This window comes from Mastomys coucha, unplaced genomic scaffold, assembly GCF_008632895.1.
Source record: "Mastomys coucha isolate ucsf_1 unplaced genomic scaffold, UCSF_Mcou_1 pScaffold7, whole genome shotgun sequence".
NCBI classification, from domain to species: Eukaryota; Metazoa; Chordata; class Mammalia; order Rodentia; family Muridae; genus Mastomys; species Mastomys coucha.
Window position 1 is genome coordinate 61,106,210 of NW_022196913.1, and position 19,675 is coordinate 61,125,884.

The window sequence follows — 19,675 nt, forward strand, 5'->3', positions numbered from 1 at the left end:
CCCCCATCTGTGTTCCCATGGTGCATGGAGCCAATTCCCTCTTGGTCTTGGTTTCACCAGCTGTTTGTCCTTCAGGGCTACTTGTAGACCTCCTCCTCCAGGAAGGCAGCTTGATTTTTTTGCTGAGATGTGGTCCGCCTACTACAGACCTCCTAGCTGCCTCCGTTACCCTCCATGTTTCCCAGTTGGTGCCTCTGCATAGCAGGTTTCCTCTCAGCACTGCCCCCAAGCCCCATTGTTGCTTCTTCCTGGGCTCAGACTTGTCACTTGCCAAGCTTGGAAGATGGAGGGATCAGTCACTGGACTTCCACATCAGCCGAGAAGCCTGTCACTCTGCCCCTGTGGCCGCCAGTTCTACCAAGGAGGAAGGCCACCATCAGGGAAGCCTAGAAGCCCCACTCCTGTCCTCCAAACCCGTGCCGCAGGGGCTGCTGGGAAGCACAGACAGCGCAGCATGCCAGTTCCTAGATGCAGGCAGAGAGGGCCGGCAGCCAGGCCAACCACAGAGAACCTAGAAGCTGGCCTTAAATAAACCTTTGCAGCCTTTCACTAGGATTCCAACACTCAAAGCTTCTCCGGCTCTTTGCCCCCTTTATATAAAATAAAAAGGGGGTAGTAACACAATTCACAAAATTAGAGCTCTTGGTGAAGCGTCCTTGTATTTGGATGAAGTCCAGGACAAGATGGGGCAGAGCAGAACCACAGTCTTATTCCTAACGCTGTGCCCAGATAGTCCCCGTCCCCCGATCGCTCTCCAACAGGGAAAAATAAATGTTTCAAATCCTAGAACAAAACCAATGCACTTTTGTATTGTAGGAGGATATAGAAACTACAGAAAGAGCAAAGCAAGAATTCCTGCTTTCACCAGAAGATCCAACTGCAGCCTGAGACCCAGAGCCGACTTGCACAGCACAGCTGCTTTCCTGCCTCATGGCCCGGAACCACGTCCGCGTCACGTGGTTTAAATCTTCAGCTACAGAAAGGCTTCAGAACCAAGACCTCAGATCCCGGAGTGACTGGGCACTTGTCCTAGCTGTCACACTAGGCCACTCTTGGCCACCCTGAGGACTGGCTCTGTAAGGAGGCTGGAGGAAGTTTCTAGAGAGCCATCTTATGGCGTTTGAGAGCGGTATCGGAGCCAGCTAGCAGCTTTTCTTTCTGAATGTCTTCTCCCTGTCTCCTTAGGAAGAAACTAAAACCAAAACCAAACCAAACCAAACCAAAACCCTCCAAGGGCAGCAGTGGGGTTGGGGAGCAGGGAGAGGCTGTCTCAAGAGGGAGGGAGGCATCCTGGCAGCGTTGTTGTCTTGAACAGGGTGTTTAACATCCAGCCCTAACCAGGAGCCGTGGACACCAGGTCTGCCAGCAAGCTTCAGCTTTAATGTACAAAGGTTTGGAGCAGACCACAATCTGGGTGGCAGAAACGTGAACTCTTTGAATGTGTGAACAACAATGCCGCCCTCCTCTTCCTCATCCAGTCCCCAAATGGAGGAGACCTTGGAACACTCACTGCAGACCCTAAGAAATGGTGGGATGGGGACTGTCTCCCGAGTCCTAGGCACAAGAGTCAATAAAAATTGTTTCTAAATATATGCCTGTATCAGGATGTGGCTCCCTAGAGTCTCAGGGAGAGGGCACCTTCCTTCCCATCCATCCCTAGTTTTGTATCCTTCCATGCTTCTTATAGCAGAGCCGTGAAGCCTAGTGAGAATTGTCTGGGGGCAGTTATTTTGTCATGGGATGGCTTGAGGAGGTGGGTCCCAATCACTCATAAGCAGTCTTTAGGTTTCCCCATGAGTCCTGTGTCATCAGTCCATGCCTTACCAAGATCCTGATCCCAGAACCCTCCTAGAACAGAGCTGTTCTATACTCCGCCCCGATGTGTATCATCCAGACCCGGGAGCTTGCTTTCTTTCTACACGGAGCTTCATAACCAAAGAAAGGAAGTGCATTCTCCCCATGACACCTTGTCTGAACATTTACAAACACACCCACACAGCCCTCCCAACTGACTGCAGCGCGTGATGAGCACTACCATGTCTCCGTGGCTCGAGAATCATCCCCATGTGGGTTGTCCGAGCCTAGATCCTGCTGGCTGCAACTCAAAAGAGGGCTCTCTATGTGCCCTCTCTCCTCTCAGGGCTACTGTAATCTGACCAGGCCTCATCCCACTGCAGACGCTGACAATACCTATAGAATCAGCAGGAGTGAATTCCTGGAGAGCAGGAAGATCCAGCCATCACCACCCAGTGCCAGGTGGGCCACGGCCACCATCCTGAGTTTGGACTCACTTCCTTTATGAGTGCAGACTCTGTTTCTCTCCCCAGTCCAGTGCTGGAAGGAAGCAGCAGACCATGGACCAGGCAGCCACCACCTCTTTCAGCTCTGGATTAGAACCTGAGAAAACCAGGCAAAACATTCTGGGCCCCTGGATGATGAAAACCCAGCGTAGACTTGCGCTCCCTAATAAAAACACCAAAAGCCCTTTGGGTTGTTTCTGTGTGACATACCTGGCTTCTGAGAGACCTTGGTCACCCTCCTCTCGATTCAGTTTAGGTCTGTGGGGATGTTGCCAGCACAGAGAGAAACCAGCTGTTCTAAGGGGGTAGCATGTATCATTTTCTTCCCAGTCCTCAAGAGGGGAAGGAAAAGTTCAGTGTTTAGAAAGGAGCATACAGGAGAGGAAAATCCAAAGCCTGAGCAGGGTCATGTGTTGGTGTCGTGAGTGGCAAATGGCAGTCAGAGCTTGCAGGGGCGAGTGTTCTGTGGACATGGTTCTTACATGGGAGTCATAATAAAATGCACAGTCTGCTCTCCGGTGTGACTCTGTGCTTCCGCCTTACCTCCTATGGGAACCACGTAGGAGATAGTATTGCTATTGTGTGGCCTGTTTCCACGATGTCACTTCCTGTGTTCTGTATCTGCAGCCGTACCTACTGCACCCCAGAACCCCTCTCAGCACACTGCTGAATGTGGCTTCAGAGTCCCGCCCAACACCGTCACCTGGGCAGCCACCACCAGCCGAGCAGAAGTATGGTCCAGGGTGATCTTAAACCCCAGTGAGGGAACCGTTCTCATAGCTGTGTAAAAAGCATACCTTTAGGATCTTCCTTGGTTTGCCCCAAGAAAGAGGTGGTAGGGAGACCCACCACCTCTGTGTGATCACAACCGCCCTCCCCCGACTCCCACTCCCACCCCCAGAGGCCGCCATGGCCACTCACTCTCCCCTGTGTAGATCACAGTGCTCTCTCCACATCCATCCTCCACAGCTCTTGGAGTTCAAAGCCCACCCCTGGGTAGCTCTGAGCCCATGGGTATGGGGCCCCTGGTCACTTAGTCATCGCGTATGTTGAGCACCTGCCGTGTGCAGGCACAGTCCCCAGGGGTAAGAGTGGAGGAGCTCCAGGGAAGAGGCTGGCTTGCTTCCCACCTCAGCATCATGGGCAGGTACTGAGGGTGCTGGTGAGGATGCTCCTGGTGTGTCACAGGATGCTGAGATGACCCCCGAGTGCCGCCTCTATCCCATGCCAGGATGGGTCAAGTAGGCGTGCCCCGGTGCCTGCCTCGGCTGCACAGTTGGGTTGGAAGAGTGGTGTGTTCAGAGGCCAGGCAGGATCTCCCACTGTGTGTTCCTGGATCGGCAGAGAGTTTACTCCTCTGTAGTGAATGCATAGTGGGCAGCTGGAAGCACCTCTGCTTGTCTGTGACATCGCTTGCTGTACAGTCCTTGGAAGCTCCCATGCGAGCATAAGGAAATGAGAGTGGAGAGGAAGGTGGTACCTTAGAAGTCAGATGAAGTTAGTTTTTGGTCTAGAGGACAAGAAACACTGTCCCTCAAAAGCCTGTTTGGCTGCTATGTCATAGAATCGCCACTCGATGGCAGCAGAGATCAAGTAAATCCTGAGGCTGGCTGTGAGCTGGTGACCTTATCCTGGTAGAAGATGGGTCCTGGGCACGTCCCTGCCTGTCTCACTGTCCCTTGAGTTCCAGCCTCAGTGCCTAGCTGCAGAATCTCGACATGTTCTGCCTGCTTGGGCTTCAGTTTTCCTCATCTATAAAAACAAAACAAACAAACAAACAGCCCTCCTCTCTGATTCTGGGCTGTTCAGTTTTTGCCCAGAGGTTGACCAAGGGTGGATGACGCCTCTGTGTACCCTGGGCCTGGTCCATGTGAAACCCTGAGAGCCATAGCTGTCCCTTTGTGTCTTCATAAGCAGGCTTTGGAGCGGGGTAGATGCAAATACTGAATGGATCTTTGCACACTCGGGACACAAGACGGACTATTGGTCCGGGGTCTAACTCCCAGAATCCTCTGTGCTAAGCTGTTGTCAAAGAAGATTCCAAAAGCATGTGATCCCGTTGTGAAGTGCAGGGAACATCCTGTACATGCAAAGAAAGATGGCTTCTGGCCACTGGCTGAGCATAGAGAGGGCCCCCCTGCGCTTGGTTCCCCTGAGCATGGAGGCGCAGCCCTTAGGTAACCCAGGTCCTAAGAACGGTGTTCACAGCCCCACAGCTCGCCTCTCTTGAGCGTACCTACATACTTATAATGGTTGCTGAGTCATCAAGCCGCATCCTCTGGTGCGCGGGACACGGGGTGCAACTTGTTTTTATTTTTTACCTAAATTTAGCTGCCTTCCCCCAAGCCGGCCCTACTTCTCCCTCCCTCGCTAAGCCACATTCTATCCAATAGCCAGGAGTGGGTCTGAGTGTGACTTTGCCACTTCTGGGCAAAATTTAGGAATTCCCAGTGAAATGCTCAACTAACCCCTAGAGGTGACTTTGGATTCTGAGGCTAGAATACAAGGAGAGACTTTCTCCAAGGAATCCCTCAGGAACACCAGGTGTGCCCTCCTCAACCCAGGTGTGCCCTCCTCACCCAGGTGTTGCCCTCCTCACCCCAGGTGTGTCCTCCTCACCCAGGTGTTGCCCTCCTCACCCCAGGTGTGCTCTTCTCATGCCAGGTGAGCACACCTCACTCCAGGTGTGCCGCCCTCACTCCAAGTGTGCCCACCTCAGCCCAGGTGTACCCTCCTCATCCCAGATGAGCCCTCCTCACCCAAGATGAGCCCACCTCACCCTAGGTGTGCCCACCTTGCCCCAGGTGAACCCTCTTCACTCCAGGAATGCCATCCTCCGACTTTGTCTGCAGTAGTGAATCTTTTCTTGCTCAACTTTACAGACAAGCCAAGGGAAAACACCAAGCTAACAGGTGGTTTTGATGTGGCAGCAAGCCTCAGTTTCTATTGCTTGGTCCCTCCCCCCAAGCAGTAGCTTGTGTTGTCTTCTGAGACCATCCCAACCACCAGCATCCGCCCCTCCCTGCGATCCTGAATGAGTACAGAGAACCACAGTGAGTAGCCTGACTCAGGAGACCCAGATGCAGGGGAAACCACCCAGGTTGCCATGTAGCCAGTCAGGCAGCAGCAGAAGCCTCTGCCCCTCCCGGAGATGACCCAGAGCCAGAGGGAACTTAAGTGAGCCCCAGGCTGGCGCAAAGCTGTTTTATACACTCGGCTCCCCAATCCCTTATCGCCACTCTGAAACCCAAACAGCTCAGCCAACTCAAGGTTGTTGTGACTTGCTGGCTGTAAACCTTGACCTATCCTTGTGAATGTTCTTGAGTTTTGCTGCAGAATATTGATGCGTTTAATTACAGAGTTTTGCCCCCGGTCCTGTTATGGGTGTTATGTAAGGACTGGCACATGAATTGTGCATTAACTTTTGAAAGGACGAAAGAGCTTGAAATCTGAACCCTTTCTGACCTTTGCTTGCTGGATAAGTGAGTGTGCCCTGGGACTGAGGTGAACCCATTTGACCCTCAGACTGTCAGAGGAAATAGTGTAGAAATCTTACACAGATAGGAGAGCAACAGAACGCGGTAGGCAGAGAGATGGGTTGGCAAGCAGAACCAGCTGGAAGTGCCTCTCTGCTCTTAAGTTCTCACCAGCTTCAGGATCTTGGGAATATCTCCAACCTAGAAAGCCTCGGCTTTCACGCTTATAAAAAAGAAATACCAGTGTCTACTTCCTGCCAGTCCTGAGCCATGAAAAGAAGTTCTGCCTCCTGGTACAAACAGAAACGGTGAGGAATGTTAAGTGTCCGATTTGACAATTCTTGTGAATGCGTGTCACTCTCTCAGCGTCTCCTGTGTGTCATACTTTGAGTGGGAAGTTTGGAAGGGGTGGGGAAAGATGCCTCTTTGGGGTTGGGGGCGGGATCCACAGACTCAGACACGAGTCAAGCACAACACAGACTCGGACATCCTCCTTATTCAATGGCCTGTGTAGAGGCAGGAGCCAAGTTCTGGAAACTTCGTGTATGAAGACAGACCCCAGGGATTCTGTTCCCCCTGCCACCTCTGAATCAGCAGGTCAAAGGGTAGAGGATCATTTTCTCTGCCAAAGACTCTCACCCTATCCTTGACCTTGTGTCTGCCAGCCTATCAGTCAAGGCTGAAGGGGCCAAACAGAAGGCCTGAAGTCTTCCATCCGGGGTAGGCAGGTAGTATAAACTGCCCCCTTGACCTGCCTGAGGATGTTGCACACACACCCACAGAATGTTCTGGATCCAATCTATCCACCAGGCATGCATATTCTTGACTCAATTCCATTTGTGCCCTCGTACCCTAGAGACCAGTCATCTGATCAGACCACATTCACAGGGCGCCTCCTGCAGGGCACCCCAATGCTAATACAAGAGTGAACTGAGTTGGTTGAACTGGAGAGCTGGGGTGTGATTGTGAGAGGCAGGCAGACGTGCTTAGAAGGCTGTGAGCATCGAGGGACAGAGACCAGGAGTGGGGACTGGGGTGGGGCACGTGGAGTGTTAGGCTCAGGGGAACGGTTACGTCTACTTTCTGCCAGTCATGTGCTATGTATGATTCAAAGACCTCCTGGGGCTTGCGTTATTGGATTTTGCTGGCTGGCACATGGTAGGTGCTCCCAGAGCAGGTTCCAGGTAAATAAGCCACGTTGTTCTCTTCACTGCTTCAAGCTCTCATCTGAAGGGCCCTGCTCTGGGACCCATCTCCAGACCTGTCGCCAGGCCTTTTGCAGTCTTGCGTAAACCATGCTCACACTTATTTTTACTTTTTAAAATTATATGTAGGTGTGTTTATCTGCATGTGGGCATGTGCACATGACTTCAGGTGCCCTTGATGGGCAGAGGCATCAGATCCCCTGGAGCTGGAGTTACAGATGGTTGGGAACTGAACTTGAGTCCTCTGGAAGAGCAGCAAGTGCTCTAACCACTGAGCCATCTCTCCAGCTCCCATGCTCACATTCCCGAGGAGTCTCTCAGCCCGAGGAGTCTCATCAAGCAATGCTCCTTTCTGCTTGGGGGGGGGGGGGGACACAGTTTGTTTCACAGGAACAAACCCTTGGGAACTTGGTGGTACCCCATGTTTCCCTCATGCTCTTCTTAGCCTCTGCTGCTGTCTGTCATCTTTCAGGCTGTGCCCCCTCGTAGCTGCTCGCCTACACACCACTCGAGGCTCAAGCCTCCAGTTCTGCACTCAGGCTTATGACTCTGTTTATGACCAAGTCTTTGATTCATTCTACCTATGACGAAACTGGAAGCTTTATTTGCTCTGAGCAACAGGAGTGACTGGGCAAGGAGAAATGATCCGGAGACAGCTTGGACTTCTCCTTCCCCATGGATCTTTATTCCACATGCAACTGTGAAACAAAAGAACACAAATGGGCTTTGGTCTAGAATAGCCTAGTTTATTTCTTCATTGTAACAATTAAGGAGGGAAGGTTTTGTGAGTTCAATAAATAGAATAAATAGTATGTGTCTTCACACTTGGCTTTTCCGCACTTGCATCTCTGTCTTCTGGAATGTCCCCAGGAGACTCTTCAGAAATGACAGGGTGTTGCCTGCTGTGGTCTGGTTGCAGGGCTTTTCGCAGGAAAAGAGCTGCAGGGAGAGAAGCAGACAGGACAGGGTGAGCATCCGCCGCTCGCTCGGCAGCAGTACACACCTAGTGGCCCAGGACCATCTTCCCCCAGACCTGGGGATCAGTTGATAGGCTGCGGAGAGAGGTGTGAGATGTGAGGAAAATAAGAAGAGTGATCCTGGACTAGCTAGCATTTGGTAAGTGTTCATTTGGGGCCACGGTTCCAGGAGTCTATGCACATGTGCACATGTGACTGGCCACGGCCCCAGGAACCAGGGTACATGCTGATAGTCAGTAGGGCAGATGGAAGTGCGTACCTTGACCTTGTCATCTTTTCTTCTACAAAACTTTTCAGTCATTCGACAAACCAACAACAAAAACAACAGCAAAACCCCCAAACAACAACAACAAAAAACCTGACTTAGAGGCTACCACATCCTTGGTTTTTAAAGTGGATTTTTAGGGTGATTGAGTGCTGCGTGAGCTATAGTCTGCCTCTTTAGTGTCCAGCTTTTGCTTACAATAAGGTGAATTCTTTCATTATCCAACGAGCTGAGAGAAGACATTGGCAGCTTGGGCGTTAGCGGTCTGCCTGTAACCAGGGAACCGCAGACTCCAGAGTGGGATGCACATCCATCCCACTGCAGTGATCTTGAGCCTGGTGAAATTTCTTACCGGCCCCGCTTCCAGCCTGGGCCTACCTACTCTAACTCTACCATCCTTTCTCATTTGCTTAGAGATGAGCAGACAGTTGTCGCTCACAAGTTTCTCTGCCACGGGCTCTGACCCAATGGCCCCACTCCTTTGGTGACAGCATCCACTCAAACATTATTTGTCACGTGCAGACACAAAACTCACCGGACACTTGCTGTTCTTTAGGGTTTCAACTGTCCTCTTTACCCGAAAGAAAAAAAGGGAGAATCTTGTTTTCTGTGTTGCATTGGTCACCTGTGACAGTCCCTCCTGGTAGCACGGTGTGGTACAGTCATCCTGGCAAATAACAAGGACTTATGAACATGATTTATAAAGAACTGCCTAGGACTGCTTTCAGAAAGAATCACCAAGAGTATTTTAAAGAGCAACTTAATGTAACCAGTGTCGCCCAAACTCACACTATTCTTCCTCGTCATCCTAGGAAAAGATCTTAAGTAATTTGAGGCGAAGTCAATCTCCCAGTGATGCCCTGAGGAGATTCCACACAGGGAATATAGACCTAAAGTGCTAGCAAAGGTGGTGCTGCATCTGCCTGGCACCTGGTGGCCCTGTCCAGGTCCAGTGGCTGTGAGTTTGAAAGTCCCGAGAAAGAAAAAGCATTTTCTCACACCAGCTGATGGGGCAAGCCATTGCACAGGGCTTGTGTTTCCCCGCAAGCTACAATCCTGCACTGAGAAGGGAGGGGACAGATTGGACCCTTCCCTAGCCATAGAATCCCAACAAATGGGGCTTCTACCTTCCCCAGGGTTCCAAGCCCAGCCCTTCCCTAGTCTAACTCGAAGGGTGAGCCCTGCAGTGGCTACAGGTCTGGGTGACCATTCCCTCATCATAACTGGGAGTTAGAATAGTACAGAGCCTCCCTGCCTGTCCCTCACTGACAGACAGGGTGGAAGCTGCTCTCTCAGGGTCTCATTTGGCACCAAACTTGGATATTGTCTTCCCAGAGGACAGTTAGAACCATTTGGTAGCCACTAAAGACCAGCAGGAAGACAGAGAAGGAGGAAGAGATGGAGAAGGGGAGGGAGAAAGAATAGGAGGATGCCAGAGAAAGGAGGTAGGTGTGTGTGTGTGTGTGTGTGTGTGTGTGTGATGTCTAGATAGTCCATGCATGATGCTGCTATTTGGTTTGTTCCAAAAATCTGGACTCACCAGCAGATGAATCAACAAGCAATATTCTTTTTTTTTTCATTTTGTACATGGCCATTCATCGTAGAAGATAGTCAATAAGTTTTAGACTCTGAGAAATATCCAGATTTCTCAAGGGCATGATGCTAACTTAAACATATAGATGTGTGTATAATGTATATATTATATAAGTTTTAAAGGTGAGGTCCATACTATAACAGTCCCACTTAAACAATAATTTAGAATTTAGAATGTCAAGTAAGTTGTGTTATTCTTCTTCAAATTGTAAACAGTGTCCTGTGACCCTTTTTTTGGACTATACTTACAGATGGGACCGAGAGACACAGGCAGCTGGTCACCTGCAAGAGAGAAGTCTCAGCATGAGCATTCTAGCTGTGAACACTGAGAGAAGTCTAGAAGGTTCTTAAGGGTATTTACTCACATTGCTGCTGCAGCTGCATTTTGATGGTGGGTCATCCTAGAGTAGGCAAAGAGATACCCCCCAGTGAGTTGAGCCCCCTTTGTCATCCTCTGGCGGATGACTCTCCTCAGTCCCCCAAATCTACCTTCAGCTTTTCAATAAGGTAACTGGTGTCTTTGATGCCCCATGTGGTGCTGCATCTCTGGCCCAGCACAGAACCGAAGAGCAAAACAGAGGCAAGGATGTATGTCACCAACATGTTGACAGGAGTCTGGAGCTCAGCCTACCAGCATCTTCCAGTCTAGCTGTATTTAAAGCTCTTCAAACCGGGAAAAACCCTGACATCAAACTGATACCCAGTGCCCACTTTTTCTCTGTAAGTTGGGGCCAATTGATATTGAAAAAAAAAAAATCAGTCTGAGTCACTTGACAAAGGCTGTCTTATGCCAGGAAATAGCATTCCCCAGAAAAGATGGCTTTCAAATAGTCAGGTTCTGAAATGCTGAGGGAAAAGTTAAAGATCTAGCCCCAGCCCCCTTTAAAGGCAGGAATTCTGGTTGTGAGATTCAAAACACTTTCCATGAAAGCCCAGGCCTGTGTTTTCCCCTTCGCATTAGTGGAAATGCTGATAGGCAGTGAGTTCTAGGGGGCGGTAAGCAAGGGGTCATGCTGGGGAGATCAGGGGAAAGCAAGGCTCACCTTCCACTCATTGGGGTTTTCCTCTGGCTATTGGAGCCTCAGTTTACTTGATTTCTAGATACCCACAGTATGTCAGGCCTAGAAACAAAAGTTGTCCCTCATACTACGCCTCTGAGAAGTCACTCTGTGCGAGTGTATGAGGAGCTGTCCCCTGTAAGCACATGGATGCTGGAACTGTACTAGCTAGGATCGGCCCTGAGGATCCTTGGACTCTTTACAGACTATGTACAGTACTAGGCAGCCTTAGGTTAAAAACACAAAACAAAGCTCAGTACTAAAACAGGGTACCACCTAGTACCTAGTACCTAGAGCGCTTACAGCACGTATCAGCCTAGCCCAGGTAAATTAACACCAAGTGAGGTAGATTCTAAGTTGCCAGTGGATACTAACTTGCCGTTCTCATTTTCTACCCCTTAAGCCACTGTATACACATCTTAGCTAACTGGTCCCCTAGTGTGGCTATGTTCATCACTATGACCAGAAAGCAGACTTCTGTGATGTACTGAGGCCAACGCCTTCATTACCTTCAGGATTTTATATATAGGGAAACTGAGGCACAGAGAAGCAACTCACCCAAAGTCGTACAATTAGGAATCTGTAGGCTCGGAAATAAAAGTCCCAAGTGCAGGTTTTTTGGAGGTGCAGAAATTGAACTCAGCCAGGTAGGCACGCTGTACTACCAAGCTGCTACATTCTGCCAGGCAAGTGATACATGTGTACGGAGGTCAAGAGACAGGCCGGGGGGTGGGGTGGGGTTGACGCTTTCCCTCTGCCTTGTCTGTGAAGCAGATTCTCTGTTGCTTTGACTGTGTTGTATACTCCAGGATAGCTACCCTTCAGGGTTCTAAATAATTCTCCTATGTCATCTCTTGTCGTAGGAGCTCTGGGGTGGCAGATAATTAACACAGCATCCTGCTCTTTCACATAGGGGCTGGAAATCAAGCCTGGGCTGGCCAGCCTGTGGGCTGCTGCTCCCAGCTGTGCCATCTCTGACAACCCTCAAGTAGAACTCTTTTTTTTTTTAAAAAGATTTATTTATTATTATAGATAAGTACACTGTTGCTGTCTTCAGACACACCAGAGAGTGTCAGATTTCATTATGGGTGGTTGTGAGCCACCATGTGGTTGCTGGGATTTGAACTCAAGACCTTCGGAAGAGCAGTCAGTGCTCTTAACCACTGAGCCATCTCGCCAGTCCCTCAAGTAGAACTCTTAACAGTTCCCCAGCTGCCCTGAGGGCTGACCTGCCCTGCTCCCTCCTGGCTTGCTCTGCCCTAGCCTGTCCTGCCCATCCCATCCTGCCCACCCCATCCATATTCTAGGGTCTTTACGGACTGGTCCTCCAGTCCAGCCTCCACACGGAAACACCTGGACACTCAAACTCTGACTAAATGTTTGTTGACTAACCTCAAACATAAGTTTGAAACTTTATTATTATTATTTTTTTTAATGGAAAGGTGCATTTAAGCTGGGTTTCTGTAATGTTTCAAGGCTAGTTCTACTCAGAGGTAAATTCCAGTAACAAAGCCTCCTGCACCATCAGACCAGCACGCAAGTTCTTTGGCTGAGCACATCGGCTCTAGATGTCAGCAGGAATAAGCTCCTAAGCTTTGCTTGGTGTGAAAGAGGGTGGCAGTGCTGGTTTTGTTTTTATTATTATTATTATTAAATTTCTTTTCTCAGGAGAGAGGGACACTGTCAGAATTTGGCTGCACAGTGGGAAAAAGAGTCTTCTTAGAGGTAAACAGGCAAGAGATGACTCTTCCTAAATGGCCCTCAGCTCCTCACAGCTTAGTCCTACATACTTGCCTTTTGCTGACGGCCTCCTTATCTATGGAAAACACTTTTGTTTCTAAGTCCAGTGTGACTTTAATTTTTTCAAAGCCTTCTTTTAATGATAGTTCTTAAATGCTTTAACCTCCCTTTTAGCCCACCACCCACCAGAGGTAGTGGAAAAGAAAGGATATGGGGGAGGTGGACCTGCTTAGAAATGGGAGAGAAATCCCATCTGTGTTTTCGGAATTTCAGCAGTTCAGTTCACAGATCGGCGGCGGCAGCTCGATCCACTTGCAAACACTTCAGGGATACGCCAGCGGTCCAGATTCGGGATAGCAACAGTGGTGACACAACCTAGCAGAGACAGGCGGGCCTCAGCCTCAGCTCAAGTCAGCAGGAGGGAGCAGGGTCAACAGGAATGCCAGGAAAATATCTCAGCTATGCCTCTCTCAGGGAAGTGAAGATCAGCAAAGAAGTTCCATCAAGAAGCATTTAGCCAGCCTCTGTAAGCAAACCTAGCCTCTGTCACTGTCCAGTAAGTCCTTTTTATACTCCTTCCAGACATTACGTGTCCTCCATGTATGTCGCCTCAGCCGAATCTGTGGAAGTGGCAAGAAGCCAAGGCGTACCACAAAGATTTTTGGTGTTTCTCTGTATAGCGTCCCAACAAATGGAGCTCAGCTGTGCAGTGTAAGGTGGATCACTGCATGTGTGTTCTTAGCAAAGAAGCCTTCATCACGTGTCCTTTCACATGCTTGCTTTAGCAGAACATCTTTTCACCTGTGGCTTCTTCAGCGAAATGTTCCTTCCCATGTTTGCTTTAGCAAAATATCCTTTCACCTGTGTCTGCTTCAGGAAAACACTTCTTCAAGTGCTTGCCCCAGCCAACACCATCCAACACAACTGGCTTCCCAAAGAACTTGACTTCAGCCTGGATCTGCACCTCTCCCTGAAAGGCCCCTGGAGAGTTTGGTATGGCAATACAACTAGCTAAGACCCACTTTTTCCTCACAGTTTTGCCGCAACGGGATCTCATTTTAACCCTGGCTAGTTACATCACCTAGAAAGATCTGCCCTGGCCCGTTGTCCTTGTGTCACCACCCTGCCACTACCCAGAAGAGGTGGTGTAAAGATGGCGTCCATACCTATGAGTGCTTCCTAGGCTGATCATCTAACTTTTCCAATGAATCAGGGTGGGGACAGCATCCATTCGAGTCTTCCTCCCAGAAAGATATCACTGTTCAGTTTGGAATACGTAGTCCAACAGTTAATCACACTTTCGAAGTTTGGTCTGATCTGGTCCAGTCTCACCGAGCATTGAACACCCTCAAGACAGGTTGCTATCTCTTTCTGCCTCTTCCATTCACCTTGCTAAGCTCTACCTGGGCTGCCCCTCCTCAGCTCTCCACTACAGGGCTTATTCTCATTCGTCAGGTTTTCCCTGACCATAAGAATTACTGCAATTGTATGTATCCACATCTCCTTAAAATCGATACATAATGGTTGTATGTATTTGTGAGACACTGTGTGCCCATACTTCAGTGCATGGATCCAGTGTTTCCTTATCACTATGCTGATAGTTCAGTGTATGGATACAATGTGTTCTTATCACCCAAGATAGCTCACTCTCCACCTCTTCCCGCTTCTGTACATTTAAAGCCTTTTTATAAACAGATTTTGTTTTTACTTTTATTTTATATGCACTGTTTTGTCTTCATGTGTGTAAGTTGACTGCATGTATGCAGTGCCCATGGAGGCCATGGAGGCAGCTCCACAGAGCTGGAGTTACAGATGGTTGAGAGATGCTTGTGGGTCCTGGGAATCAAACTCTCTGCAAGAGAAGCCATTGCTCTCAACCTCTCAGTCATCTCTCTATCCCTGTATTTGGAACCTCTGAGTTCTTTTGCTTTGGTGAACTACTTTCTCCTCCTGATAGGCTACAGTGCACTGGAACTCCCTCCTCCTTCCATCAAACTGTGTCTTGGTACCCATTATCCAACATCTTTTAATCCATCTTCTCTTCAACCTTTCCTATCTTCCAGGATTATTATCCCACTCTTGTCTGCTGTGAGACCAACATTTTTGGTTTCCAAGTGTGGGAGCTCCTTGCTTTTCTGTGTGGTCTATTTTGTCATATTGTCTTCCAGTTGTGTGCATCCACAGGTGGCAGAATTTCAGTGTTACAGTAGAACAAATTCCTTTGCACATGCACACAAGCACAGACATTTTCTTTTTCTCTTTTCTGTCCATCATAGACTTGGACGTTGATCCTACATCTGAGTTGCTATATTAGCACCACACTCTGCCTGTTGAATGCTTCTAGTCCTTCCCTTTCAATAGAACCAGGTGTAGGATTGTGGTTTCTTTGGTCAGTTTGATCTTCATCTTCTTGAAACGTTGTCACTAAGCTGTCTGAACTGATCTACCTTCCCACCAGCAGCACCCGAGTTCTACCCCACCTCTCACCGGCCAACATTTACTACTTTTTAAAATAATGGATGAGATTATCAAGTAAAAGAAATAAGAGGCATATAAATAGGAAGAGAAGGAATCAAACCACCTGTTATGAAATGGTATGATATATAGATTAAGAAAATCAAAACTCTACAAACTCCACCAAAAGACACAGGTAAAGGAATTCAGTGAAACTGAAGGGTATAAAAATCCCTCATAATCTAGCATAAGAGCAAGCCATATTTTATATGCTTCATATTTTATATAATGAACTTCCTCAGAAGAGATGAGAGTACTTCTATCTATTCACAACTGCAGCAAAAATAAAGTCAAAGAAGACAAGACAACTGCCTTGGGATGAGCCAGGTCTGGGAGAACAAGGCCATAGTCCCAGCTACTTAGGATGCTGAGATAGCAAGATGGTGCGAACCATTCAGGGCCAGCAGCAAACAAACCCCCAAAGTCTAGACATAATACAACTGAAGAAGTAACAAGTCCTGTAGTGAAAATTACAAACCACTGAAAAAAGAAGCTGAATGGTCTGTATACACATAAGGGAAACTCACATATGCCTGTCTACCAAGAGAATGAGTATATTTAAAATGTCTATACTACTCAAAGTGTAATGCAATAGGTTTAATGCAATTTCCATCCAAATACCAAAGGCATTCTTCCAGAAATAGGAAAAACAAAACCAAAACAGATTCTAATTCATTAAGTGCTCAGCAACTACTGACTAAATGACTGATAAATTTGCTCTTGTGAAAACTCTTATGTATATTTCTTTTACTTGATATCTCATTCAGAATTGCTATTATAAAAAACAATTAATAATATAGATTATTATAAAACCTGTATAAAATTTAGACATCACCAACACATCATTCCCAGCAGATGGTTAACTAACGTCCTAAGAAGCTGAACATGGAAGCGTTTGAGGAGTGAGGAAGTGACTGGTGTGCTGAGCCCTTGGCAGGGCAGGGCTTGCTCTCATCATGGAGGCTGCACAGGGAAGAGCTGTGGGGGGTGGGGACTCCCATCCTGCCCCCCACCCCCCTCACGCACTCACTTATGCAAAACAAGAAGAATAAGGACCAGAAGGAGAGCGCTGAGCACACCACTGAGACAGCAGGCGCTGTCCAAGCCCTGTGCAACGTTGCTCGGCTTCTAGGATTTTTCTCAGCATCAGAATGCAAGTATGCAAATGACCGGCAGGAAATACGCCCAACTTCAAAATGAGTCACTGACATTACCTACAGGGGAGGCTGGGGAGCTGAATGCAGGCCGAGATCGAGTGCAGATAATATCTTTCGCAATAAATGGCAGGAGACAATAATCAACCATTTATTTTTGTTCCAAAGATAAAGCTCAACACACTTATTTTGTGATTAAAAGACTAGTGTGTCATGGATTATTTCTACAACAAAATGGCTATTTGTTCTAGGAAGTTACAATACAAGATGACCCCCCAAAATTTTTTCTTAAATAGCTAAATTTCCAAGCGAAAAAACCATTCCACATTTTACTCTAAACAGTAGAGAGATAACTAGTTCCAAGAATCTTTCAGCACTAATTTCTTTGTCAAATAGTTAGTATTCTTAGATCAATATTTCTCATCAGCTCTCTGGGGGTAAACCCCTCTGGATTCACTTTTCTCCAAAGGAGAGTGCTTTTTAACTGGACACCATGGGCAGCTCCCCAGAATCTCTCCTAAGCCAATTCTTTGCCTGACACCGGAATGCTGTTCCCCATTGACTGGTCATGAAGCTCTCCATAGCCTGAGACCCATGACTCTTTCCTCCTTTCTCAGTCCCTGCCCCTGCCTAACCACTGCCCAGCTATCTTTGTAAATGGAGTTCTCATACTCCATTGGGAGCATAGTCTATCACTGCTTGAAACTTGTCCGTGCCTCTCAGATACTGCAGGGACCCCCTTTTCTCTGGTTGATTTATTGATGTCCCCATGGCTCAGAAGAGCTGATTCTTATGGCCACATTGGAGATCTTGGACTCAGTTAAATGTTCATATTAAAGCACCCTTCTGTATTTGCTCACTGGGCTGTCTAACCTTTTTTTTTTTAACTTTTTATATGGAAAAACAGATATATTTATGTGGAAATAGATGCCAAGGTACAAAGGCATGTCTTATCATGGAATTCACAGCTTGAATACAATGTAGCAAATCCCAAGGCTTGTGTGCTCGTGGACTGTGGACTCTGTCCCCCAACCTTGTTGCTTGGGAGTGACTTGGTTCTGTAAGCAGCCCCGACAGGCTGCAAGCTGGAGTTGAGCACCTGCTGTGTGGAGCAGTTGGCTGCAAGCTGGAGTTGAGCACCTGCTGTGTTGAAGGAGTCCTGACTGCTGCTCCTTAGATCATAGACTTAGCAAGTCTCATACTTATGTTAAAAGGTTTACCAGATCTTCCTTTCAAGATCTCCTTCTGGTCTGGTGTTTATGGATTCTCTCCTGTTTATGTTATACAGGCAAGTGTCGAATTCCTCTGGGTCTGGTTCCCAAGCCTAACTATAAATACTGAGTGAATTACAGTAAAGCTCTCTCTTATCACTTCTACCTGGCGTCTGTGTCTTTCCTTACTAACTGTTTGCTCCCACAGATAATTGTTCGTCCCAGTCCTAGAGCACCCAACCGGGAGACAACAGTGGATGATGTCAGGAGGTGATCTCCATTTGTATTGCCTACCCCATACATCCCATATTCCAAGATTACTTAATATAGTCAGAAAATCAGTATAACTCAAAGTGTATGGTGTACTGTGTATGGTGTATAAGGAGTATAGTGGGTAGTGATGATGGATGATATACAAGGGGTGTGGTGGATAGTGGATGGGGTATGGTGGGTAGGGTATGGTGGATGGTGGGTGGGATATGGTGGGTGGTAGGTGAGGTATGGTGGGTGGTGGGTGGGATATGGTGGATGGTGGGTGGGATATGGTGGATGGTGGGTGGGATATGGTGGGTGGTGGGTGGGGTATGGTGGGTGGTGGGTGGGATATGGTGGGTGGTGGGTGGGGTATGTGGATGGTGGGTGAGATATGGTGAATGAGGTATGGTGGATAGTGGATAGTGAGTAGGGTACGGAGGATGATAGATGAGGTATGGTGGGTGGGTTACAGTGGGTGGGGTATGGTGGGTGGGGTATGGTGGATGGTAGATGAGGTATGGTGGATGGTAGATGGTGGATGAGGTATGGTGCATGGTGGATGAGGCATGGTGGGTGGGTTACGGTGGATGGGGTATGGAGGGTGGTGGATGGTGGATGGTGGATGGGGTATGGTAGGTGGTGGGTGGTATACAAGGGGTATGGTGTTTAGTACTCACTGTCAGCTTGACAGAACCTAGAATCACTGGAGACATAAGCCCCTGGGCATGTCTTTTAGGAATTATTCAGGCTAACTGAAATAAGAGGACCCCCTCATTCCATAAGTTGGGGATCCTGGACTGAATCAAGAGAAGAAAATGAGATTGGAAAAAATGGTATCGATGTTAAGGGCATTGACTGCTGAGGATCAGGGTTTAGTTCCCAGCATCCACATGGTGGCTCACAACTGTCTGTAACTTCAGTCCCAGGGATCTGAGGCCTTCTGGCCTCTGTGGTCACCAATCATGAGTGTGGTACACAGGCACACATACAGGTTGAATACTCATACATATAAAATAAGTTTAAAAATGCTTTTAAAAATGAGAAAGGGAGCTAGGCACAAGGAGTCATCAGTCGCAGCTTCCTGACTGTGGCCTTAGGGTGACCAACTGGCTTCTTGCACCTGCAGCCATCAGGATGGACTGTATCCCCAACCCTGCTGTTGCTATGAGTAAAATAAAACCTTTCTTCTTTAAGTTACCATTTTCATGTGTTTGGTCACAGTAAGGGAAGTAACTAACACATGGAGGTAGATACTAGAGAGATTAATTGTGTTACTGTTCCAAATTGCCATCACAACATTGTAGCAACTTGAAGGGAGAAGGAATGATTTCACCTCACTGTTTTGGGTTACAGTCTATCATGGTGGGAAGGCATGGGGGTGGGAGCAGGTGGCTGGTTACATTGCATCCACAGTCAGAAAGTAGAGAGCAATGTCTGCTAATGTGCAGCCTGCTCTCTTTTTATTCAATCCAGGATCTGAGCCTAGGGAATGGAGCCACCCACATTTAGTGTGAGCATTCCCCATGTTAGTTAATGCAATCTAACTCCCTCACAGACATGTCTAAGTGAATCTAAATCTCATCAAATTGAAAATCTGTATGAATGATCCTGGATTTCTGGACTATAGTCTGCTCCAGTGAAATATTTGTTCATACTGGTGTTGCCATAACCTTATTTCTATGGTTTTCTAATTGTCTTAATGGGTGGTAGAGAACATATGGCTGGCTTTTATTTTCAGTGCTAACAGAGGTCCTTGCACATGGTGAGAGAACATATCCCCAGCACTTACTGTTCATTCTCACATAGCAGTTTAAATAGTTGCAAACATTCACATTTCTAAATTGTCCTTTTGTCATCTATTTGATCATCCCTCCACTAAATACTATGTGTAATGTCCAATTAAAATGAATTTGAGAAGGAATTATCT

The 19,675-nt window shown here is 47.8% G+C and overlaps 2 protein-coding genes across 5 annotated transcripts in view; one reads left to right on the plus strand and one right to left on the minus strand.

Annotated features, from left to right (window-relative positions):
• The window catches only part of Slc25a48 (solute carrier family 25 member 48), a 40,230-nt gene extending 37,745 nt beyond the window's left edge, over positions 1 to 2,485 (plus strand). For all 3 annotated transcript variants that reach the window (XM_031359029.1, XM_031359030.1, XM_031359031.1), the window contains one exon: positions 817 to 2,485. The gene's annotated coding sequence lies outside the window, so the exon portion shown is untranslated. The remainder of the gene's footprint in view (positions 1 to 816) is intronic.
• Positions 2,486 to 7,647: 5,162 nt separating this feature from the next.
• Positions 7,648 to 19,675, minus strand: part of Il9 (interleukin 9) — a 42,336-nt gene continuing 30,308 nt past the window's right edge. Inside the window, exons 1-5 of one of the 2 annotated variants that reach the window (XM_031358007.1) lie at positions 10,306 to 10,439; positions 10,182 to 10,217; positions 10,066 to 10,098; positions 8,759 to 8,890; positions 7,648 to 7,920 (exon numbers count right to left, since the gene is read on the minus strand). In XM_031358007.1, coding sequence (XP_031213867.1) covers positions 7,801 to 7,920; positions 8,759 to 8,890; positions 10,066 to 10,098; positions 10,182 to 10,217; positions 10,306 to 10,419 — 435 coding nt within the window. In that variant the 5' untranslated portion in view covers positions 10,420 to 10,439 and the 3' untranslated portion in view covers positions 7,648 to 7,800. Of the gene's footprint in view, positions 7,921 to 8,758; positions 8,891 to 10,065; positions 10,099 to 10,181; positions 10,218 to 10,305; positions 10,440 to 19,675 lie in introns of those variants that run through there. The other variant, XR_004114887.1, reaches the window with a different exon arrangement.